Genomic DNA, 26,432 nt, shown 5'->3' with positions numbered 1-26,432 from the left:
CCTTAGTAGTTCTGATAAATTGCAAATGAGAAATAATAAACTATGAATATATTGGGGGAGACTTTTTCACAGAAATACCTTCCTAAATAAAAACCACTAAGGGCCGGCTGGTTAGCTCACTTCGTTAGAGCATGTAGTGCTGATGGCACTAAGGTCAAGGGCAAGGGTTCAGATCCCTGTACTGGCCAGCTGCCAGAAAAATATATACATACATATATATAAAAGTACTTATTAACTGAATTTCTTAAAAAGAATTCTAGTTAGTTGAAATTTCTGATTAAATGATACAGAAAGCCTTGTTGGAAATATTTCTTCCCTGTTTAATAACTACAATTTAACAAATGTAATTTAAATTTTCTTTAGTAATTGAGAATTTCTCAGTATATTTATTCCAAACATCAATTATTATGTAAATATGTAAATAAATTCATAGGATTGTTTTATAGTCTTGTTGATATGTGCTCATCTCAAGACATATTATGAAAATTATTTTTAATTCCTGCTCATCTTTTTAATGTAATTTCCCTATCTTTCCTTTAAATATATAAAATGATGTTTTGGAAAATGTACGTAACTGGTAGACATGCGTGTTTGGATACCATAAATTAAGTTTTCATGATAATGTGCTACAATGTATAAATATATATACACATCTCCATATATTTTTGTGTTTATATTATTAGTGAATGTGCATGTTAATGTAAGTAAATATTTTTTTCCCTTCAAAATCCAAGTATAGTATGTTTAGGGAGATTTTTGATCATCAAATCTCTTTAAATAAAATGTAAGGGACCTGTCTTCTACCGATTTGAGTTTCAAATGGTAGTTGTATTTAAAATATATGTAAGGAGTTTAAAAAATTTTGGAGGTATATCAAATTTTGGTTCATTGAATTCTGTAAGATTATATAACTTTGTGAAACAAAACCATGCTCTGTGATCATTTTTTAAACAAATAAATCATCTCAGAGAAGTCAGTTAATAGAGGCTATCTAGTTACACAACTACTTGGTTACAGAACCAAGACAAAGACATAAACCTTTTGATTCCAAATGATGCCATTCTTACTATGTGATACTTCACCATGTGACTTTAAAATTATTATTAAATGGAATTGAAGTTAATATTGGTTTAAAATAGAGTCCTGTGAAAGTGACATTACATAAGTGTAAGTGGATATTTAACCTGAGTGAAGATGAGGGCTGCTGCATTTTCCTCATTCACTGGGAAGTTTGGCATTTCTTACAGAGGAGAATAAATTGTTGCTAGAAATAAATTAATGTAACCATGATATCACAAAACAAGGCATGGAAATTGCCAGGGGTTAATGTTATTATAATATGGATATACTTCGCCACAAAATATCAAATATTTATATCTACTGAATAAGTTATTTAATCTTCAAAGTGCTTTATCTCCATAATTTAAGAAAAAGTAGCTGACTTATCTATATATTTAAAAAATGGTATATTTCAATTGGATGATTTGTTAAATTGGAATTTTCAAGCTTATATCAACATTGTTTTCTACTGTTTTATTGCCAATGATTTTAGACAAGAAGTTCCACATGAGGGTGATTTGGATGTAATTTTGCAAGGTGGTGCAATTAAAACCCCAGATAACAAACTACAAGATACGTCATTATATGATTCAAAAGTCTGGACCACTGACGGTCAAGGAGGAAGAACAGTAGCTATTCATTTTGTGAAAAATAATGGAATCCTTCCACTATCAAATGAATGTCTGATTTTGATAGAAGGTAAGATATTTAAGTTACTGTTTTGTTAGAATACTGCTTTTGTGTATTTTTTCCTGACTATTAGTAAATATATCTTACAGTAAACCTAGTGCATATAAAGTAAAAATATTGTCAATTTAAGCTTCATATAAAGAAATATACTATATATCAACTAGATTCAAGTATATATGCACACAAATACATGTACATAAATTTACCTGAATTACATTTTAAAATTATATATTAAACTGAAGTGTTTACATTTATTCATTTTGTTGGATTCCTACTTGTAATCTTGTCAGCTTTATGCAGATTATTTAGTTGAGTAGTAATAAAGAAGCTGATTGCTTATGTACAGCTGCATTGTCTTGGCCTCTGGATGTCACTGTTGTTTCATAAAAATAGGGTGAAAGTCATCTATTGATATCTAAAGGAAAGGACTATTGAAACAAGTAAAGATAACTTGATAAGTTTTAAAAGAAAGAAATTTTGTCTTGTTTATTTTTTTATTTTCTTTCTATTGTCTAATTTTTTTAATCGAATGTATCTAATATATGTACCATATGTTTTTTCTCATGCTAAATTTAAAGTTTTATTATTTTCCTTGAGGCTTTTCTTTGTGATAAAAAAAGTCATCTTTAATTTACATTAGAAAAATATTTAGTTTCATTTTATAAATGAATTTCATTATAATGTATTATTTTTATTGCTAATTTTTTTATTTATCAAAGTAACACATAATCATTTAGAAAAAAAAATATATATATATATACATGAATACTCATGTATATAAATATTGGTATGAACGTGCTTCAAAAAGTTTGTGGAAAGTGGAATTATAAAAAAAATAAAAATCTTTCCATGAATTTTTTGAAGTACCCTCATATTACTTTCATGAATATAGCTTTTTTTAAAAAAAGGTAATTACATTGTGTCAGAAACTACTCTAATTGGTTTTTATATACTCATTTAATGATCACAACAAATATTGCCCTCTTACTTTCTAGTAAATGTGCATATGTTTTAGTAGTATATGAGATTTCCTATTTCCCTACATTTCCCAATATATAGTAGCACTTCTAAAAACTTAGTGTATTATCAGAGTTCTCCAGAGAAACAGAGCCAAAAGGATGGAGATACATATATATGTGTGTAAAAGGATATTTATTATCAGGAATTGTATCACATGATTACGGAAGATGTCAAGTCCCAAGATCTGCAGACTGAGTTGGCAAGCTCAAGGTCAAGGAGAGCTAGTGGTATAGTTACAGTCTGAAGGCTCTCAGCCTTGAAACCCAGGAAGAGCTGAGGTCCCAGTTCAAAGGCAGTCAGGCAGGAGGAATTCTCCCTTACTCAGAGTAGGATTAGTCTTCATGATTAAGGCCTTCAACAAATTGGATGAGGTCTACCTGTGTTAGGAAGGGCAATCTGCCTTACTCAGTCTGCTGATTTAAATGTTACTCTCATCTACAAAACACTTTCACAGAAGCATCCAGAATAATAGGCTTGACCAAATATGTGGACACTTCATGGCCCAGTCAAGTAGACACATAAAATTAACCATCATGCTTGGCCACTTTGATGGGTGAAATGTAGTATTTTATTCCATTAGCAATATTTGAATATGTACTACAAGATAGATGTAAAAGACAAAACAAAAATAGAGACTCCCCCCTCAAAATTTACTCACACATTTTGGATAATGGCTACACAACCTCTATATGATATTCTGGAAAAGGCAAGACTATGGGGACAATAAAAGATCAGTGGTTGCCAGAGGTTGAATGGGGGTGAGAGATGAATAGGTGGGACACAGAGGATTTGTGGGTCAGTAAAAATGCTCTGTATGATACCATAATGTTGGATACAGGTAATTTTACACATGTCCAAACTCGTAGAATGTACACCACCAAGAGGGAATCCTAATATAAACTATAGACTTTGGCTGATTATAATGTGTTAATGTAGCTTCATCATTTTTAACAAATGTGCCACTGTGGTGGAGGACGTTGATAGTGGTGGGGAGCTATGTATGTGTGGAGGCAAGAGGTATATGGGGAATTTTTGTACCTTCCTCTTAATTTTGTTGTGAACCTTAAAACTACTTCAAAAAAATAAAGACAAAAAAAAATAGGATGTATAACACCAAGAGTGAACCCTAATATAAACTTTGGACTTTGAGTGATAATGATTTCTTAAAGTAGATTCATCACTTGTACTAAATGTACCACTTTGTTGTAAGATGTTTACAGTGGGGGAGGCAGGGCCAGGGGGAGCGTGGGGGCTATATAGAAAATCTCTGTACCTTCTGCTCAATTTTCCTGTGTACCTAAAGCTGCTCTAAAAAATAAGGCGTATTTTTAAAAAAGAAAAAAAATGAGAGTTATGTGAAAGCACTTTGAAATGTAAAAGGGACATAAGAATGTAAGCTATTTTTATTTTAGATTTCTAAGTATTATCACCTGAGTCCAGGTCTAAGATCAGAGTATGTCACTGTTCTGCTTAGCAATCTACAAAATCAAAAGCTAACCTGGATTTAGAGATGAGTCAAAAAACAACCGTACGAATACCAAGTCATTCTTAGAATGCAAGGACCTCCAGCAACATCCACTAATATTTATGTCATTTTGGGGCTTATCTAATGCAACTGACACTATTTCATTGTGACCTATTATCTATACAGATCATAGGTTTTACTCTTTGTATTAATATAGTTCTTTAGGTTTTGACAAGTGCAGAGTAATAGGTACTCAACATTACAGTCTTATACAGAACAGTTCCACCTAAAAATCTCGTGTGCTGTGTGTTCTTCTCCCCTGTACCCAAACTTCTGGCAACCACTGACTTTCTTACTGTCTGTAGTTTTGCCCTTTCCAGAATGTCTAGATTATCCCCTATGTTATCTTCTAGAAGTTTTATAGTTTTGCATTTTATATTTAAATATAGGATCCATTTTTAGTTATGTTTTGTGAAAGGCGTAAGGTCTGTGCCTAGATTTACTTTTTTAAGGGTGGATGTCCAGTTTATTGTACCATTTGTTGAAAAGACTGTCCTTTCTTCATTGAATTGCCTTTTGTACTTTGTCAAAGATCGGTTGGTTCTATTTATGTGAGTCTGCTTCTGTGTTCTCTATTCTCTTTTGATCTATTTGTCTTCCCCCCCCCCCCCCCCATAGCACCACACTATCTTTTTACTGTAGCTTTATAGTAAGTCTTGAAGATGTGTGGTATTGGTCTTCCAACTTTGTTGTTGTGCTTCGGTATTGTGTTGGCTCTTGTGGGTCTTCTGCCTTTCCATGTAAACTTTAGAATCAGTTTGTCGATATCCAAAATAACTCACTGGGATTTTGATTAGGCCCCCCCCCACCTATAGCACCACACTATCTTTTTACTGTAGCTTTATAGTAAGTCTTGAAGATGTGTGGTATTGGTCTTCCAACTTTGTTGTTGTGCTTCGGTATTGTGTTGGCTCTTGTGGGTCTTCTGCCTTTCCATGTAAACTTTAGAATCAGTTTGTCGATATCCAAAATAACTCACTGGGATTTTGATTAGGACTTGCTATAATTACTTATTAGTTCATGAGTTTTTTGTTGACTCTTCATGATTTTCCTGTAAACAATGACAGTTTATTTCTTCCTTCCCAATATGTATACCTTTTCTTTTCTTTTCTTCTCATATTGCATTAGATAGAGCTTCCAATACAATGTTGAATAGGAGCAGTGAGAGGGAACATTCTTGCTTTTTTCTAAACCTTAGGTGGAAAGCATCATCATTAAATATTTTAGGGGTAGCTATTTTATAAATGTTCTTTATCAAGTTGAAGAAGTTCCTTTCTTTTCCTAGTTTGCTGAGAATTTTTATCATTAATGAGTGTTGGATTTTGTCAAATGCTTTCTCTGTTGTGTCTATTGATATGATCATATGATTTTTTTTCTTTAGCCTATTGATGTTGTAGATTACATTAGTTGATTTTGGATGTTTAACCTGCCTTGCATACCTGGAATAAATCTTATTTGGTTGTGGCGAATAATTATTTTTATACATTTTTGGATTTGATTTTCAAGTATTTTGTTGAGGATTTTTATATATATGTTCATGAGAGAGATTGATCTGTAGTTTTCCTTTCTTGTAATGTCTTTGTCTGTTTAATCTATTCGAGTATTATTGCTGGCCTTATACAATGAATTAGGAAGTTCTTCCTCTGCTTCCATTTTCTGAAACAGATTGTACAGAATTGGTATCATTTCTTTCTTTTCCTTTTTATTAAAATTTATTTATTAATACTATTTTTTTTTTACATTCTGTGATGATGTGGCAGAGAAGTTGGGGGGAAGGAGAGAGGAGAAAGGGGAAGGAAATAGGGTGAAAGAAGGAGGAAGCAGGAAGGAGGAGGGGCAGGGTTGAGACCTATGGCACCCCCCTCATTCCTACATGGGAGACCAAGGGGCTTCCAGCTGTGGCTTGGTCATTGCTGTGCTAGTGCAGATGTTAGAGAGGTGTGACTGAAGCCCTTGCCCCCCACCACCCCAGCATGGTAGCCTGGGGCACTTCCTGCAGTGGCTCAGTGGTCATCACTGGGCTGGTTGGGAGTGTCGGGGGCATGGCCAAGGCTCTTGGCTCCCCATTGCCCTGGCTCAGAAGAACCCAGGGCACTTCCACTGGCAACTTGGTGGTCATTGCTGGGCTGACTGTGGGTGTCAGGGGGGTGTGGGAAGGCCCCCAGCCCTCCCTCCTCCCCTGGCTTGATAGCCCAGGGGACTTCCAGTCCTTCTAGTTTTTATAGGTGTTCTTTGGTAATGTGAGACCTTTACTAGTTAATATCACACTTTGGTTATGGGTATTTTGTTTTTTCTTTCAATTCTTTGTTGGTATTATTTGCTGTTTCTACCACTTAAACTCTGCAATGGATCTAATTTGTTGTCCTTTGCTTACGTCTAAAATGGGGGAACTTCCTGTGGGGACCAGCACTTGACCTCTGTGATTGAGCTAAATTGCTGCTTTGCTGCTGATTCCCTGGGGAAGGCTTTTTGTGCAGCTCAGGTTTTAATGGTCAACTTTATAGGTGCTTCAGGGTCTCATGAGATCTGGTGCACCTGGGTTGTATAGAAACTCTGGTCTGGGCCTGAGTCTTTTCAGCAAACTGCACCCCCTGCAGTTCTGTATTCCTGACTCCAATGAGTAGTCCTATACTGACTGAGGAGGAGATCAGCTGTGCTTGCTGGGCCCCAGTGTTTTTCTGGTGGACCCATCTCCCCTACCTCCCATGCTCCAAATGGGAGCTGTGCGCCACTCCCTTACAATGACTCACCAGCCTCTGAGTGGCTCCTTTTTTTCAGTTGTCGTGAGTCCTCCCTCCAATGTGGGTCCATAGGAATATTGTCAGTGGTTTTGCTGGCCTGGGGGCCACCAAGGCCCTCTTCTCTCCTGCCACCTCCAAGCAACTTCACCTGAAGGGCACAGCTGTGGCTTTACCAGCTCCTACCCCGTGGGCTCACCAGCTCCAACCTGAAAGTGGCCAGGGTTTGAAACAGTCAAAGTGGTTCTTTCTTTCTCTCATCATGGCTTCTCCCTCTTCATGCACTCCGTAGGTATCTCCTCCTCTTCCCCTGAGTTCCAGTGGCCCCAACTTGGCTGTCATTGCTTTTTAATAGTTGTAAATTGGTTGATTTGTGGGAAAGAGTGACTCTGGGGACCATCTCTTCCGCCATCTTGATCGGAACAGTATCATTTCTTTCTTATTTTATTTTATTTTTTGTCCTTTTTGAGACCAGCCGCACCGCGCTCAGCCAGTGAGCACTGTGAGCATACCTGTTGTCCCTATATAGGATCCGAACCTGTGGCAGGAGCGCTGCTGTGCTCCCAGCGCTGCACTCTCCCGAGTGCGCCACGGGCTCGGCCCCATTTCTTTCTTAAATGTTTGGGTAGAATTCACTATTGAAACCATCTGGGCCTGGCAGTTTTTTTAAGTTATTAATTATTAATTTGATTTCTCTTTAAATATAGTTCTATTAGATTATCTATTTTTCCTTGTGTGAGTTTTTGGTAGCTTGTGTTCTTCAAGAAATTGTTCCATTTCATCTAAGATATCAAACTTATTTTTATAGAATTGTTCATAATATTCCTTTATTACTCCTGCTGTATTTTAAAGTCTGCTTAATTTTTAAGTTTTCTCTGATATATAATTTATATGGGGCTGTAATGTCACAGAATCATTTTATCATTTATTAATACCTATATCATTTACTGTATAGACTATGTGCCAGGCACTGTACTGCTTTATTAGTCTGTTTATGTTGCTTATAACAGAATACCTGAAGCTGTGTAATTTATAAAGAAATGAAATTTATTTCTTACAGTTTTGGAGGGTAGGAAGTCCAAGGTCCAGGCAACACATCTGGTTACGGCCTTCTTCCTGGTGGGGATACTGTCCACAGCAACTCGTGGTATCACATGGCAAGAATGGGCTGAGCAAGAGAGCTAATCTCCTCATTACTCTCCTTTTAAAACCATCAGAACCATGCCCATTACTCTACTCACAAGGGCATCGTCCTCACAATCTAATCACTTCTTAAAAGCCTCACCTTTGAAACATCATAGTTGGATTTCCCACCCTCTTAACACTGTTACAGTGGGAATTAAGTTTTCAATACATGAACTTTTGGCAGACATGTTTGACCTATAGCAACTACCTATATATATATATTTTGACCCATAGCAACTACCTATAAATATATATATATATTTATATATATATTTCTTTTTTTTTTTTTTTTTGTGACCGGTAAGGGGATCGCAACCTTCAGCTTTGTGCTGTCTGCACTACGCTCAGCCAGTCAGCGCAGCGGCCAACCCTATATAGGATCCGAACCCGCGGCCTCGGTGCTATCAGCACCTCACTCTCCCAAGTGAGCCACGGGGCCAGCCCCCTAGTTTAATATTTTATCTTTAACTCTCAGCTTTGTCTGTAAGCTACATATTATTATCCCTTTATAAATGATGTGGAAACTGTAGCCTAGAGAAGATGGTAAATAGCCCAAGTTTAAAGACCTAGTAAATACAAGAAAAATTTCAAATCTAGGTCTTTGTGTCTCCATGGTCCACGCTGAATCTTTCTACTGATTACAGATAAATTGCATTCAGTTAGAGTGTCTCTAGGTATAAACCTTTCTAACCTTGCTTTTCACTAAGATAATTTTAAACCTTTTATTTGTGCTCATTCATTCAGCATTTTTATTGAATGCCTACTGTGTGCCAGGAACTGATCTAGGCATTAGTGGTATTGCAGCAAACAGGATGAAGTGTTTCCTTTCATGAACTTTATGTTTAAGAGGGGATCACAAATAATTAATAAGAATAATAGTTACACATGGCTCTAGGTGCTTTACAAATATTAACTCATTTAGTCCTCATAATAACCTTACAAAGTAACATCATTATTCCCAGTTTTACAAATGAGGAAACTAATATACCAAAGTTTCAGTGACTTGATCAAGGTTATCTAGCTCACGTGCCAGAGCCATTCGTTGTCTATCTAGCTAAACAGGATGCTTACCAGCTCCCTTGGCATGGTATTTTTGCAGGTAACCCTTAGAGAAAGGAGCTGGTGAGTAGTCACCCCTCACAGTTTTGAGCAGTAGGCAGAGTTCTTTTTAGAAGTGCTATATGTCAGTCTCTAGAGGACAGACCCTAGTTTTGGGGGCTTTGAAGCTTTTAAGTTAAATGCTTGGGGGATTCTGTTTTGAGTTTTTAAACTGGCATAATCAGGGTTTAGGATCTAACTGCAGTATGGTACGGCAGAGCTGTGGCTTCCAGCTAATGCAGAGCTGGTAAAAGGAGCATAGGAACAGAGCAAGTTAAAATGCCACAAACTGTCTGTTCTTACCAAGATTCAGCCATTTTTCTGGAATAAACACTCTTGATTGTTGCAAGCCTCTGGTAATTTCCAGAGTTCTGAAAATGTTGATTTTTATACTTTTTGCCATTTATTTATTTGCTGTTATGGAAAAGTGTGTTTTTGGAGGTCCTTTCCCTGCTGTGCCAGAAGTGCTTCTCCATCATAATTGAATGTTGACATTACCCAAATTTTAGGAAATACACAGAGGTACTTTTAAAAATCATATTCTCTTTCCCTGGAGGTAAGAAGCATTATTAATCTAAGTGAAAAGTATACTGGAAAAGGTACAGCTAGGTTTGAGTTTCAAAGATAACGCTACCTTCTAATAATGGTGCACCATTGAGCATACTGTTTGTTCTCCACCAGCTTGATGGTTTTAATGCTTATCCTGTCATAGAATTAGTGTGACGATATGTAAATTCATATTACGTGAACTACTCTTTGTATCTGTATTTAATGTAATGTTGACCTGAAAGTTTAAAATATGTATTTCAAACTCAAAACTAAATTTGCCTACATATCAATATTAAATAGCAAACTTAATGGTAAGAATTCTGTCATACTTTGGCTCTCAAGTGTGTTCTCTTTTTATTTGAACCAAAGTATTCTAGGCATAAAGAGCAATTTGTTTAATTTTAAGAAGATGATTAAAATTTCACAAGCCTTGTATTTTACTCAAGTGTCAGCATTTTTATACAATAATTTATTTAATCATTTTTAGGGTCCTAAGTTTACAAATTCATATTTTTCACAGTAAATGTATTGAATCTCTAAATTTGTGGCTTTCATTGTCTTTTTCTGTCATTCCCTTCAATCTTTTATTACATCTCCTATTTTACTTAGTAGGTACTTCATTTTGCCTACATTGTATTTGTTCTACTGGAAGGGTTTATTTATTCTCTTTTAACAGGAGGTACACTCAATGAAATCTGCAGACTTTCAAAGAAGTTTCATAGTGTAATTCCTGTGAGATCTGGCCTTGAAGACTTGGAACTCCTGGACCTTTCAGCACCATTCCTTATACAAGGAAAAGTACATCACTATGGGTATGTTTTCAGTTTGGGAAATTTTTGGAAGTGAGAACTGTTTAAGAGTAATTTTTATTTTTATTATTTTGTTCCACTAATTACTACATGCTCAATGGATACTTACTGAGTAGCAATTTATATGTACTAGATTTTTGTGGTATATATCTATTCTTTTGATAAGCATACATATACTGAGTACACACAATGTTCTTGCTATAAGGCTATCAACTTTGTGTTCCTCAGCCAGAGCCTGTATTCACTTACTTTCTTTCACAACAAGGATTTAGTTACTAGTTACAAAGAAAAGTTACAGAGCTGCACACCTAGTAAAAATTAATTGATTGTATTCCAGAATTTCTGAGCCACTAAATTACAATTTTTGAAAATTGGAAGATGAAAGAATACATTAGGAGCTATAAACAGATTTTTAGGTTTAGAAGGAGGGGATGCGGATAAAATCATCTTTACTGCCTGATGATTTTTCTAGTCACCCTAGAAATGCTCTGCTTTGAGAAACCTTGGATTACCGGATACATCTTATTCTGCCATCCCTCTCCCTTTCCTACTCCTAAGTTTGTAACAGTTGTTAGTCATTGTTATAATGTGTAAACCTTGATATCAGTTGAAAAATTATGTACTGCAATTATAATATCTCCCTGATTGTGACTGCTGAGTCATTAGGAGGCACTGGCCTGGGTTCTGTTCCATATGCAACACATCATAAAGCTTCAGCAATAAAGTCGATCTAGTATACCACTGAGTTAAACATGACTTCAGAGTCAACTTTAACAAGATTTATCTACCAATTAATTCAAAAATAAAAATTCATCAAATTCTGTTTGTTTATCTTTCATAAGTCACTAACATGGGCTTTCTCTTTTTTGCATGCTCACTGTCACTCACTTGCTCTTTCTCCTTTTCCCCCTCTTCTATCTTGCCTTCCTAGGTTCAAGCACCTTGTCTACTAAATGAGGAAAGCAAAAATTAGTTATAATCTTTGAAGTATAACTTCATTTATTAGAAGTCTAAAGAAAGTTTTCTTAAGGTTCTCAACTGTTTCACCAGTTTCAGCATAAGCAGAGACAGAAATTCTGCTAAGACTCCAGATTTTAAGACATTTTTAGATTTTCCATTACTTGTTATCAGCAAAAGGCAACATATCATTTAATTGATTTTTTTTAATGTTTAATTATGAAATAATTTTAGTTTACAGAACAGTGTCAAAAATTACATCACAACAGTTATGTACCTGCCACTTAGATTTAACAAATATTAACATTTTTAACATTTTTTCAGACCTTTATTTTTAAGAAATTAAATTTTTCAGAGAAGAAACACGTCCCCATACCAATACCTTCTCTAACCCTTCCTTCTGAGAGTTAACAACTTTCTGAAACTTGGGAGTCAATCCCTCTCATCAACATTTTCATGCTCTTATTATACACATATATTATTATATGTGCAAACTCTTAAGCAGCATAGTATATCATTTTATGTGTTTCTTAAATTTATGTAAACTGTTTTATACTTTGCCCATCCTTTTATGGCTTGCTTTTTTTCATTCGGTATTATTTTTTAGATTTACATATATTGATGCATGTAGATTTAGATTATTTTAATATCTATAGGGTACTTTAAGAATTTATCATAATTTGCTAATACATTTTTATATTTATGGATATGTTATTTGTTTCATTTACAGACAGTGCTAAATGAAGTCTTATTTTTGTGTGTGTATTTCCTTCATCACAAAATCAGTGGGTCATGATGAACATTTGTTTTTAATGATATGGTGTGCTTGTGGTATGAAATGGAATGAAACAGAATGCATAATAGAGAACATTTTACATAGTAAGGGTTAGTGTTGTTCCCTGAACTTTTATTTCATGTGTGTGTGTGTGTGTGTGTGTGTATGTGTGTACTGGGGCATGATATAAAATGAATTTCTTACTATATGTACTTGCCAGAAATGTTTGAAATTTACTGCTGTAATGTTTACATAGAACTGGAATTACTGGAGAGTAAAGTATGCATTTTTTTTGCTTTATCATAAAATAGCCAATTACTCCTCCAATGGTTTTAACAATTTATGGTTCCTTCAGTGGTCTGTAAAAATTTCAGTTTCCACCAAATTCTCTCCAACACTTGGTAGTAGTCGAACTTATAATTTTCTTAGGCTAATGAGAATCAAGTGATATTCATGGTGTTTTGTATGTATTTCTTAGATGACTGTTAGTTTAAGCAACCCTCATGCTTATTGACTATGTAGGTTTCCTATTCCATGATTTTCGTGTTCACATCTTTTGCTTGTTTTTCTGTATAGTTTCTGGTCTCTTTTTTTGGTTCGTGTGTGTGTGTGTGTGTGTGTGTGTGTGTGTGTGTAAAACTTCTTTCTATATTAGAGATACTAATCCTTCATCAGTTACACTCGTATTTCTAGTGTGTCGCAGGACCATTTTAACTTTATGGTTTCCTTTTATAGATTTTAAAACATTAATATAGTCATATTTACCAAAATATTTTCCAAAACTTAAGAAGTTTTAAAAAGCTTTCCTTAAGTTGTCTTAAGGACCTGATGCTTTTTAAATACAATTTAGACTAATGGCTCAGTTTCTTTAATGGTTATACATCTCAAGATTTTGTGTTTTATTAATGAAGTTTTTCTAGAAATGTATTCATTTATTTTTTTTAAATTGTTTATTTACGTATAATTGTTGATAGTATTTTCTGATGATTTTTGAATTTCCACTTTGTTCTTGGATCTTCTTGATATTGTTTTTGTGCCTTTTTTTTTTTTTTCTTGACTTTTCTTTACCAAAACATCTAGTTTTTGGTCTATATTGATGCTCTCTCTATTATTTTGTTATTGCTTTTATCTTTGTCTTACTTCACTTTTTTTACATTTCCTGTTTTTCTTTTTCAAAATTTTTAATTGAATGCTTATCTCACTTTCTCAAACTTTTTAAATTGAATGCTTACCTCACTTAACTAATTAATTTTTAAGATATTTTAATACTTATATTTAAGTCTATAATTTTCTCCCTGGGAAAATAGCTGTAGCATTATCTATCCCAGGTTTTGATATATAGTGTTCTTCTTGTCCCTCACTTTTAAATGTTTTATAAATCCCATTATGATTTCTTCCTTGGCCCATGAATTATTTAGTTGTGTGTTTAACTTTTCACACGTGTATTGTAGGTGCTGTGTTGTTATTTTTATTTTCGTTAGATTGCTTTTTAACCAAATAGCATGATGCATTACATAATGATTCTTTGGAATTTGTTCAGCTTTGGTTTATCCTAGAATGTGTATGTTCAGATTTGTATATATAGCATGTGTTTTTTTAAAAAATATATATTCTTTAATAGTTGAGTTAGGGTTTTCTATATGTCCATTAGATCAGATTTGTTAATCATCGAAATTTCTATTTCTTTTGTAATTTTGTCTATTTGACTTTCTTAGAGAGGTGTGCATAAATCCCCATTATGATGTGGGTTTGTGACTTTTTATTCTGTCACCATTTGTTTTATATATTTTGAAGCTCTTTTGTTGGGTCATTTAGGTCAATATTGTTTGATCTTCCTGCTGAATTCATTGTTCTGTGTATTCTTATGTAAAGACCTCATTTCTAATCAGGATTTCCTGTCTCAAGGTATAATTTTGCTAATTTTATTATTGCATCAGCTTTCTGTTGGTGGTGTAATTTATTGATTGATATCTTAAGCTCATCCTTTTGCTTTCAAGTTTTTGTGTCATCTTTTAGTATGTCATTTATAAATAAAAGCTTATGGGTGAGTTTAAGATATGTTTTTTAATTATTGATATATTCAGTTTATATTTCTACATTTTTGTTGTTTTCTACTTACCATGTTTTTACTGTTCTTTTTTTTTTCTTTTTTAAAAAATACTTTGCTTTTCCTTTCCAGTTTTTGTTGGAATGACTTTTTTAAATGTTTCTAATTTTTCCCTTTTTATTGCTTTGAAGTAATGATTCTCTATTTAATTTTGACTTATTACCCTTAATTTTTCGTTTGTGTACTATCTTTGCTTTACCAATGTCTAATGCTAAATAAAACCACAGTGTTTTTTTAGGCAATAATATTCTCTTATTCAATTTTTTTTTTTATTGGAGAAGAAGCATCTATGTATTTGATTAATAGAAGGCGATAAAATTTAATATAGTTATTCTCTGCTTTTCCCAAATTGCAAATGAAAAGTAATCTACAGGGACTTTTTGAATTTTGATTTTTATATTTTTATTCTATTTTTTCAAATAAATTTTCTTATCAATATCTCATAAACATGATGATCATAAGAAAATAAATTACTTGTACTTAAAATATGTTGGTATGTAAGTAAAGCAAAATAGCTATACTCAATAATAATGTGTAGTTTTAGATATATTTACATTTTAAAAGATAACTATTTTTGGGCATCATGAAGTGTAAAACTGAATATACGCTTATTAAAAGTCTTAATTATCCAAAATCTTGCTAGTCTTGATTGCTTTAGTTGGAACAGTTTTCTCTCACTGTATTTATTGGCTATATTTATTAACACTTTGGCTATTAGATATTGCTCATAAAGCTATAAAATCAAAGAATTCTTAGAGATTATCTCCTTAACCTTCTCATTTCAGCAAATAAAGAAATTAAATTAATGATTTGGACCTGGAATCCAGTCCCTTATTCTTAATTCAGAGTTGTTTTTTTGAACCCCACACAATCTTTCTATTGCTTTTGTATAAAAAGCTTATTTTTAAATAATTTTTTTCAAATAAGCACATTACAGTATAGGAGGTACAGTACTTTTGTTTAATAATTTATTTTTTAACAGTATACATGCTTGAACAGCAAAGATAAGTTATAATAATTAAATGTTAAGTTTTTTTATTATTATTTTTTTCTTTTATTAATTCCAGGTGTAAACAGTGTTCTAGTTTGAGACCAATACAAAATCTAAATTCCCTGGTTGATAAAACATCATGGATTCCTTCTTCCGTGGCAGAAGGTTAGCTAAATTTCTGTGTCCTACAGTTTTTTTTTTTAACAGTTTATGTATAAGATCATCTCACTGATTTATTTTTTAGTATTTGTGGATATGTAAGGCTGAGCTAAAGTTTAACTTTTTTTAAGTGGAACAATTCACAGTGATAATAATGAAAGAGTAAATGTCTAAAATACAGTCATTTTCAAGCATCTGCCAATATTTTTTAATCATGGTACATATTTTAATGTTCAATAATTTGCTTTCTGTCAGTGATCATAAATACAGGTTCTTAAAAAAATCTAGCTCACAGATAGCTGTTACAACTTTTCACTCAATACAAGTCTTTAACTGGAACAAGAATCTTTTTGTATCACATTCTTAACTGTGGTCATTCAGCCTTTGTTTAAAACTTAGTGACAGGGTACTCATTGCATTGCAAAGCAGCATGTCCCCTCTTAATATTGAAGCAAAATCCGCCTACCTATAATTTTCACATGATCCAAGTTCTGTCTACTGGAATTATTCAGAATACACCTGTCCCTTCTTCTGTTAAGATAAACAGACATTGTACATTTTAATATTAGTCAGCCTTCATTGAATATTTATCTCTTCAAGTAGGCACCGTCTCTCCCCTTGGTACTTTCCTACACTTCTTACTATTTTGTTTCTCCTCCTCAGTAAACATTCCACTTTGCCAATGTTCTTCTCAAAGTTTGACATTTCAAGCCGGATGTGGGGCTGCCAATGTAGTTTGGCCAATTCAGAATATAATTAAAATTATTTCCCCAAAACTGGACATTCAACTTCTACTAGCCTAAAATTTTATCGTATAGATATTTATTTGTATACTTGGTTGTATTTTCTTTCTTTTTTAATCCAGCTATATGATACTGCTATCTCATATTTTGTTGTGGTCCTGTGAAATCCCAGGTTACTTTCCTGTGAACTTCTTGATGTCAAACTTGGTCTCCTAATTTCTGTTCTTGCAGTTTTTTTGTTTGTTCATGTGATCACTCAGGGTATGTTTTAAGTTTATCCTTCTTGGTTTTAGTTCACAATTTTTACCTATTGAAACTTTGAAGCCTAAAAACCAATTCCTCTGTATTAACAATACCTGTTGTGTGCCCTAATTCATGTCAGTATTCCCTAATTTATTCTTCTTACTTGCCCCCCTGTTAAATATGGATCCCACAAATGGAAGCTAGTTTAACATCCTGTAAACTTATTAAGTATCTTTCATTTCCAAACAAAAATATTCGTATTAACCTATGAATTCTCTTCTGATTTTAGTATCTCTGATTTCTTCCTTCTTCCTTATCTTACCAAATTATGAAATGTTTTTGTTCTTTCTTCTGACATTTTTGTTCATTCAACCAGATGATATCTCTTAAAAAATAGTGATCTCCTATGCTTATAATACAAAGGGGAGAGTCATGTTAAAAAATATCTAACTACATTAGTTTTTCAGAACATTCTGGTATTTTAATTTTACCTATCATAAGACTAACATACAGTGAGTTGCATTTTATGAATCACTTTCTATGTTTTCTATCAAGGTATCAACTCATTTTAAAGATACATTATATTAGTATTTAATCAAAAAAAGATTCAATTGCTTATATCTTGAGACATTGTCCCTGTGTAAGTATAGTGAAATGTTCCAAAGTAAAGCAGCTAAATGAGCTAAAATATTGGTATTGGGGAGCAAATGTTATATGTATAAATTTTTCTTTATCTCTTGAATGGTTTTAATAAAATTTACAGGTACATACTATAAAACAATTTTAGCTTCATTTTGATAATAAGGAATAGCAGACTCATACAGTTTGATCTTTTTTTCCTTCACTAGTACTGGGTATTGTACCCCTCCAATATGTGTTTGTTATGACATTTACTCTTGATGATGGAACAGGAGTATTAGAAGCTTATCTCATGGATTCTGTAAGTAACAAGTTAGTAAAGAGATTTCTAGTTAAAAAATATTTTTTTGCATTTTAATACATTTATTCATCCTACTTTATTTCTAAATGATTTAAGCCAACAGAAAAGTATAAATTGAATATGAGCACATAAATCTAAAATTGTCTGCGTATGTATCTGGATTTGACACTCTAAATCTTAACATTTGAATAATGAAAAATTGAGGAATAGCGATTTGAGGAAAGACTCATTCTCCATACCATGCAGAAGTTCTACTCTAAGACCAAAAAGCGGAGGATTTGCTATGCTACTTGTACGTAGGAAGTGATTCTAGCCCACATTTCACTGTACTTCACAAACTTCCATATTTCGTGTTAGAGGAAATAAAGTTACTTTAGTAGGGAGATAGATAGTATTATGTGAATCTATGGGGCAGTCCATAAGACTGTCCTCACCTCAGACACAAATTGCATGTTTGGAAGTTCCCAAGGGCCACCCTCAGTTTTGACAATCCACAAGAAAGACTCACAGAACTCACTGAAAGCTCTTATACTCATGGTTACAGTTTATTACAGCTAACTGATAAAATCAGCTAAAGAAAGAAGTGCATAGGGCAGAGTCCAGGAAAGTTTCAAACATGGAGCTTACCATTGTCCTCTCCCCATGGAGTTGTGGACTGAGTTACTTTCCCTGCATCAACGTGAAGCAATATACATGGAGTATTAGCAACCAGGGAAACTCAACCAAGCCTTGATGTCAAGAGTTTTTACTGGGACTCCATCATGTAGGCATGGTTGACTACCCATGAGGCTGATCTCAGTCTTCAGCCCCTCCTGAGGTTAAAATGATACCACATGCCCTAAACTCCCCACACTAAGTTACATTGTTAGACTATCCAGAGTGACCTAAGGTTCCCAGGAAAACAAGGACATTCCTATCAGGTGTGACATCATAAAGGATTAGAGATTATCTCCCACAAGCTAAGGGCAAAGGCCATATCTTTCTTAGGGTAAGGTTAAACTTTTTACTGAACACATTAGAAAAGAATCTGAGGTGAGGTTGAAAAGAGAATTTTTCTACTATCTACACCATTTATTTAGTCATTTATTAAATAAATATTTAATGAGCACCTGCTATGTACCAGGTATTGTTCTGTATGATGGGGATATAGCAGTAATCAAAGCAGGCAAAATCCTTTCCTTCCTAAAACTTATAATCTAGTAGGTGAGAAAAAAATTAAATAAATAAATATATACTATATATCATAGTCTTTTTTTTTTATTGTAACAAAGTTGATTGTATATATCTGTGGTGTACAGAGTTGAACATCAACTCGCACATTCAACATGTGATGCTCACATCAGAATAATTATATTCAATAATATGCACTGTCATTAACACTAGATTTGTTTTCCCATGCACAAATAGTGAGCCTCACTGTTTTTTATTATCAAGGTCATCATCATTGTTATTGTTATTAAGTTAGAGGAACTTAGCTTGATTATATAGATTTCAAAGCTGTTTTAAGATTAAAGTAATAAATCATATTTCGAAGTTCAGACCAGCACTCTAGTTTATTGAATTCTACAATCTTAATAGAGTGAAATAGTCTAGATTATTTTAGTTAATTAGATAATATTGAAATACGTTTGTATTCATAACTTGAAAAAGAGATTAATATAGTTTTCTTTTTCCTCCTATTATATAAAATTTCTTAAGGACAAATTCTTCCAGATTGCAGCATCAGAAATCCTAATGGATGATGACCTTCAGAGAAGTATGGATATGATCATGGATATGCTTTGCCCTCCAGGAATAAAAATTGGTAGGCAATAGTATATTAACAATCCCACTTTTTTTTCTTGAGATAGAACCTAGCATATATCAGATCTTTGGACTTTTAGAAGTCTGAAAGCTTTGAATCCAATGAATTACTAAGTATATAATGTATTAAATTAATGATTTAATTATTTAAATTGAATGATTATTGTGTGATCCACCTTTTGATGAAGACAGTAGCAGGGATAAAATAGGTATGGATCATAAATTCTGCATGAAATGATTTTTAAAATATTTTGAGGCACTTTTGATCGCAGGCACATTTGATGCTGTGTTTATGCATGCAAATAGTTAAAATTATACCAAAAGAGATGAAATTTTGGCAAAAATATTTCCTACAACAGACTCAATTTATCCAGTTTAACATTGATGAATTTTTATTCAGTGTTAAATTTCAGATTTTACAAGTTTTTGTTTTATAACTTTTTAAATAAACTTTAGTTGGTTTCTATAGAAATGTTTGGTTAATCAACTAGATCTTTTTCAGGTCAAATTGTGCTGATTGACACCTGCTGCCACTGAATTTTCTGTCCGTGGCTGTTTTTTCTATTTACGTTGAAACTGCAGACCTAAATCACATTAAGACAGTTTGATTCTTAAAACATTTTTTTTTATCAGTAACAAATTTTACCAGCTGCAGATTTAGCTGTTGTTTAACTTTTATAGGTTTTGGGGTTTTTTTTCTTTAACATTTTGTTCTACATATTTGCAGCATACAGTGTATTGTTTGAATACATATATATGCTGCACAATGATTCACTTAGGGTAGATAGCGTAATCTTGTACACTTTAGTCCACCATTTCTCCTCCCCCAATCCCCCTCCCCTTTTGACCTCTGGTAACCATTATTTTACTCTTTACTTCCATAAGAACCACTTTCTTTTTTTAGATTACACATATGAATGAGATAATGCAGTGTTTCTCATTCTGTGCCTGACTTTAATTCACTTAATGTGATGATTTCCAGTTCCATTCACATTGCTGCAAATAATAGGATATCAGTTTTTCTAATAGCTAAATAGTATTCCATTATGTATATGTAGCACAGTTTTTTTTGTCCATTAATCTGTTGATGGGCATTTAGGTCAATTACTTCTCTTAACTATTGTGAATAACTTTGCAAAGAACATGGGAGTGCAGGTGTCTTTTTGATACATTGATTTCATTTCCTTTGGGTATATACCAGTGGTGAGATAGCTGGGTCGTAAGGTAGATCTATTTTTAGTTCTCCGAGGAACCTCCAAAATGCTTTTCAGAATGACTGTACCTATTTACATTCCCACCCTTTTCTCCACTTCCTTACCAGCATTTGTTATTTTCTGTCTTGTTGATAACAGCCATTCTAACTGATGTGAGATGCTATCTCAACGTGGTTTTAATTTGCATTTCCCTCATGATTAGTGATTTTGAGCATTTTTTATATGCTGTTGGCCATTTGTATGTCTTCTTTTGGGAAATGTCTGTCCAGGTTCTTTGCCCATTTTTTAATTGGGTTATTTGGTTTTTTTGCTGTTAAGTTGTTTGAGTTCCTTATATGTTCTGGATATTAGTCCCTTGTCTGATGTGTAGTTTACAAACACTTTCCTCCATTCTATAGGTTGTCTCTTCACTTTGTTGATAGTTTCCCTTGCTGTGCAGAAGCTTTTTAGTTTGATGTAGTCCTACATGTGTATTTTTGCTTGAATTGCCTATGTCTTTGTAGTCTTGTTCAAAAAAGCACTGCCTACTCACATTTCATGTAGTGTTTCCCCCATGTTTTCTTCTAGTAGTTTCATAGTTTCAGGTCTTAAATTAAGGTCCTTAATCTATTTTGAGTTAATTCTTGTGTATGGTGAGAGATAAAGGTCTAGTTTCAGTCTTATGAATGTGGACATTCAGTTTTCCCAGCACTGGTTATTGAAGAGGCTGCCCTTTCCCCAGTGTATATTCTTGGCACCTTTTTGACAAATCAGTTGGCTGTAAGTGGATAGGTTTATTTCTGGGCTGTCTGTTCTGTTGCATTGTTCTACTTATATGTTTTTATGCTTATATCATGCTGTTTTGGTTACTGTAGCTTTATAGTATATGTTGAAGTCAGGAAGTGTGATGCCTCCATCTTTGTTCTTTCTGTTCAAGATTGCTTTAGCTATATGGGCTCTTTTGTGATTCCATACAAATTTTAAGATTGTTTTTTCCATTTCTGTGAAGAATGTCATTGGTATTTTGATAGGGATTGTGTTGAATGTATAGATTGATTAGGGTGATATGGACAATTTGATGATGTTAATTCTTCCAGCCCAAGAACATGGGATATTTTTCCATTTATTTGTGTCTTTCTTCAATTGTTTTACCAGTGTTTTATAGTTTTCATTGTAGAGGTCTTTCACCTCCTTGGTTTAATTTACCTCTAGGTATCTCATTTTTTTGGTAACTAGTGTGAATGGGATTACTTTAAACGAAAAGGAAACATTGCAACTGATACCATAAAAATACAAAGGATCATAGAGACTATGTGAACAAACTGGAAAACCTAGAAGAAATGGATAAATTTCTGGCCACATACAACCTAACAAGGTTGAATCATGAAGAACTAGAAAACATAAATAGACCAATAACATGTAATGAGATTGATGCAGTAATAAAAAGTCTTCCAACAAAGAAAACTCTAGGACCAGATGGCTTCACTGCCTAATTCTCCCAAATGTTTAAATAAGAACAAATACCATTTCTTCTCAAACTCTTCGAGAAAGTTGAAGAGGAGGGAATACTTCTAAACTCATTGTATGAGGCCAACTAATTGACCTCATAACAAAACCAGAAGAAGACACAACAAAAAAAGAAAACTACAGACCAATCTCCCTAATGAATACAGATGCAAAGATCCTCAGTAAAATACTAGCAAACAGAATCCAACAATACATTAAGAAGATCATTCCCCATAATTAGGTAGGATTCATCCCAGGGATGCAAGGATGGTTCAACATATGCAAATCAATAAGCATGTTGCATCTTATCAACAGAACGAAGGAATAAAACCATATGATCATTTCAGTAGATGCAGAAAAAGCATTTGGTAAAATCCAACACCCCTTCATGATAAAAACACTCAACAAATTAGGTATAGAAGGAATGTACCTCAACACAATAAAGGACATATATGACAAATGCACAACTAATATACTGAATGGACAAAAATCGGGGGCTTTTCTTCTAAGATCTGGAATAGGACAAGGATGCCCACTTTCCCCACAACATAGTACTGAAGTTCTAGGCAGTACAATAAGGCAAGAGAAAGCAATAAAGGGCATCCAAATTGGAAAGAAGTCAGACTATCCCTATTTGCAGATGACAGTCATATACATAGAAAACTCTAAAGATTCCACCAAAAGATTAACTAAAACTGATAAAATTAATTCAGTATAGTGGCAAGATACAAAGTCAGCACACAAAAAGCCTTACTATGCACTAATAATGAAATAACAGAAAAAAGTCAGGAAAGTAATCCACTCACTATTGGTTATTTTTAATGAGGCTTTACTTTCTCCTGGACAATCTTTGCATATTATAACACTCACAAAAAGGCAGGAATTTTTATTCACCTGCAACAAAATTTAATATATATACTGTTTCAGTTTAATAGTTTGTGTTGGCTGTTTGGATAGATTTCTGGACGTAAAACTCCCATGTCAGAAAGTATGGGCCTGGTAGGCGTTTGATGTATACTACCAGATTGCCTTTCAGAAACATTTTTTACCTGTTTATAATTCTAACGGCAGTGTAGAAAAGTGTCCGTCTCGCTTCACCCTGGCCATTTAGAGTACTGTATTAAATGCCTTTCAGACTCAAACTTGAAGAAACGTAAGAGCCTTCTCTAGAATTTATAAATAGATTTACTGTGGTCATAACCAAAGCTTGGAAATGGCATCTATGGCTGCGAGCATTGCTGGGCTCAGTGCCTGCTATCTGATGGGAGTTTTAGTTGGACAGTTGTAAGGGCTTGAGCTTATTTGAAGTTCAGGTTCTGTTTCTTTGCAGTCAGTTAAGAAAAAAAAACAGGGGAGGTCAGTAAGCAATCATCAGAAAAAAGGAAAAAAATTGGGCGTGAGATGGCTTACTGCCTTTCCTATCAAACATTTTCAAAATCCCACATTTAACCACTTTCATCTGTTGTTGGGAAAAAATTCAAATTAGTCAGAATTGCTGCAAAACACCATGAATCCACTGTGTATTTGGAAGAGTGGATAGTCTTAAATTTGGTAAGTGCGTTTATTTACTTTTCAAGGTAGATTTAGATGTTAATTTTTCTAGCTAAGCGTTGTGCCTACATACATATTTCAGAGTTAATTTGTTCGTTTTCAATGGTTAAATAACATTTTCTTTTTGATTTGTAGATGCATATCCATGGTTGGAATGCTTCATCAAGTCATATAATGTGTTGAATGAAAATGGAGTAGAGCAGCAAATTTGCTATCAGATTTTTGACACCACAGTTGCAGAAGATCTTGTCTAATGTTGCCATTCAACTTAACATATGTAAAATGTAATTTTTAAAAACATTACTCTTTTCTATGAGATTGTTATAAACACGTAAGAGATTTAGCTGTTTTTGAACTAACATCCACATTTCCTTTTTAACTACCATTTGAGATTTTTTTGACAAATAGACTTTATGTTATCTTAATGCCTTCTTGCAAGTATGTTAACAATGTTCCTGACTCTCAAAATATCCATATGACGGCTTCCAGGGAAATAAAAGAAAAAGAGGTATTAAATAAGGACTATTTTTTCACTTACTCTTTGCAGTTCTCTTTTCAGAGAAGCTATTTTGTTACCCAACACTAAAAAGCACTTTTCCTATTGGTTTTTCCATGTGTCAGCCACTTATTTCTCTGCACCTGCCATCTCTAGTTGGGCTTCTTTTCCTGCCCTGACTTTTATATTAGCAATGTTGATGATGTTAGCATGGGAGTGGGATTAGAAAATGTCCTTGCCTTGAATCTCTTTGCTTTTATTGGGTGCAAGGTAAATAATGCCTACTGGTTTTGTTTTGTTTTTGTACAGAAGCATCTGCTTAAATAAGTACTGCTTAAAAAAGTGTTTGTCTGAGTGAGCTATAGTATTCTGAAAAGGTGATTTGCTTTAAGTAGAAGTGGCAAAATTGCTTTGTTTGGGTGCTGATACTGACCGTTTTAAGATAAATCCATTTCTTTAAGACCTGAATTATGGGCCTTGATTACTTGTTTTTCTCCGTGATATTAGAAATTATTCCATTCCACCTCAACCTAATAAAATGGTCAGGTTTATGATGTTAGAGACTTATTTATGTTACCCTTTTTTAATAGTATTATGTGTAAAATATACCTATATTACAGGTTTTAACTAATTGAATGAGGTGTTATTTCAGTATAATTGTCTGCTTTTTACCTGACAATGTCTGTCAAATTTAAAATCATGAATATTCAATTTTATACACATATTTCTATATATTTGTATATAAGTATAGATTTGTGTATGTTATTTGCTAGAGACTAAGAGATACAGATCTGCCTACTTCGATATTAGTGAAGAATAAATAATTGCACACATTTCAACTGTTTTTTTTTTATTTGCCCTATGTTGAGCTGAGGAATGCTATGAGGTAAAGAAAGCAGTATGGAAATATAGCATAAATGCAGATATTTAGGGCTGGCTACACTCCAGGCACTGTGCTAAGCACTTAACATATATTTGAACTTCACAGCAACCCATTCCTGATAAGAAAACAGGCTCGACTGATAAGCTGAGTTGACTAAATACACAGTTTTTAAATGCTAGAGCCCGTGCTTGAATTCAGATCATCTGTATTCAGAGCCTGTGTTGTTAACCACTCTAGAATTCTGGAACAAAAAAAGCTAGCATGAGGTTTTCTGCAGATGAGTCCTGCCTTAAATATCTGAAGTAACATTGAAAATAGATTATAAGAGGAGTCAGTGTGTTTTCTTGCACTGTCAAAAGGCTTTTAACATTTTATTTGCAGAAAGAATTGAGTAACTGATTTTCTCTGCTCATAGTAGTTCACCCATCATCTGCTTATGAGCTTGTTTGAGACAGTGAGAAACTGATTCTGTTGTTTTAGAAATGTAAACTCTTGGTTCAAAACATTTTCAGAACTTTTCAAAACTTGATTGAACAAGTGTGTGTGCTTCAGTGTGGATGATGTGCTAGAGATACAAAGATTAAAACAGACATTTTCCGTGCCTTCAGGAAGCACCCAGTCCAGAAGAGTAGGAGTCAAAAGGTGGCTCAAGTTCCCACTATGAACCTGTGGGATCTCTGGGTTTACAAAGGAAAACTCTTCCTATGAATCTTCATGATGATAGATCATTTTTCTTTTCCTTTTTCTTTTTTATTTTAAATAAACTTCCTCACTGTCATATTTCTTTTGATTTGTTGTGGGGGGTTTTTTGGGGTTTTTTTTTTTTTTTTTTTTCTTTTTTTTTAAACTTTTCAGTTTTGTCTGAGAAGATTTCCATCAATATCTCGTGTTTATCTGTTGGCAATGTATACACCTTACCCTAATCAGGAACCCAGAGTATTAGGAGAATTCTGTTTCTGGAGCAACAACTAGAGATAGTTCATTGTGTCCAGATTTGATCCCTGTCCCCTTTATCTGAATCCTGGTAGGCTTTTCCTGACAGATTTAAAATAACATCAAGAAAGTACTTTGTATACAGCCTCTGTCTCAATTTCCAGTTTCTGCAACTTCCATTATTATAGATGCCACTGACTGGATTGTCTCTCGCTGTCAATGCGTTGTTCTATATGAGGAAGAGAATGCATGTGTTAGAAAATCTAAGGCAGTTGATCTTTATCTAGATGCAATAATGAAAAATGCACTGCTTATAGGTTCTTTCTGTGGCCACCTTCAATTAGGCAGTTTTATTTGAGGGAACTATACATGTCAACACACAGTGTGTCATTCTTTGTGTCTTTTTACCACTGGTCATAGTGCACACTAGGAATAGTTTCTAAATGAGCATAGAAAGACTAGTGTTGATGGGATAGAAG

General features: G+C 33.7%; 1 protein-coding gene across 1 annotated transcript in view; it reads left to right on the top strand.

Annotated features, from left to right (window-relative positions):
* POT1 (protection of telomeres 1) overlaps window positions 1–24,976 on the top strand; it is a 112,833-nt gene extending 87,857 nt beyond the window's left edge. Inside the window, exons 13-18 of the mRNA XM_008585723.1 lie at window positions 1,553–1,758; window positions 10,541–10,676; window positions 15,580–15,668; window positions 17,497–17,588; window positions 19,287–19,392; window positions 23,777–24,976. Coding sequence (XP_008583945.1) covers window positions 1,553–1,758; window positions 10,541–10,676; window positions 15,580–15,668; window positions 17,497–17,588; window positions 19,287–19,392; window positions 23,777–23,895 — 748 coding nt within the window. The 3' untranslated portion in view covers window positions 23,896–24,976. The remainder of the gene's footprint in view (window positions 1–1,552; window positions 1,759–10,540; window positions 10,677–15,579; window positions 15,669–17,496; window positions 17,589–19,286; window positions 19,393–23,776) is intronic.
* The last annotated feature ends 1,456 nt before the right edge of the window (window positions 24,977–26,432 follow it).

The sequence above is a fragment of the Galeopterus variegatus genome, unplaced genomic scaffold (genome assembly GCF_000696425.1).
Source record: "Galeopterus variegatus unplaced genomic scaffold, G_variegatus-3.0.2 Scaffold107, whole genome shotgun sequence".
Taxonomy (NCBI): domain Eukaryota; kingdom Metazoa; phylum Chordata; class Mammalia; order Dermoptera; family Cynocephalidae; genus Galeopterus; species Galeopterus variegatus.
This window is presented reverse-complemented; position numbering and strand designations above follow the sequence as displayed.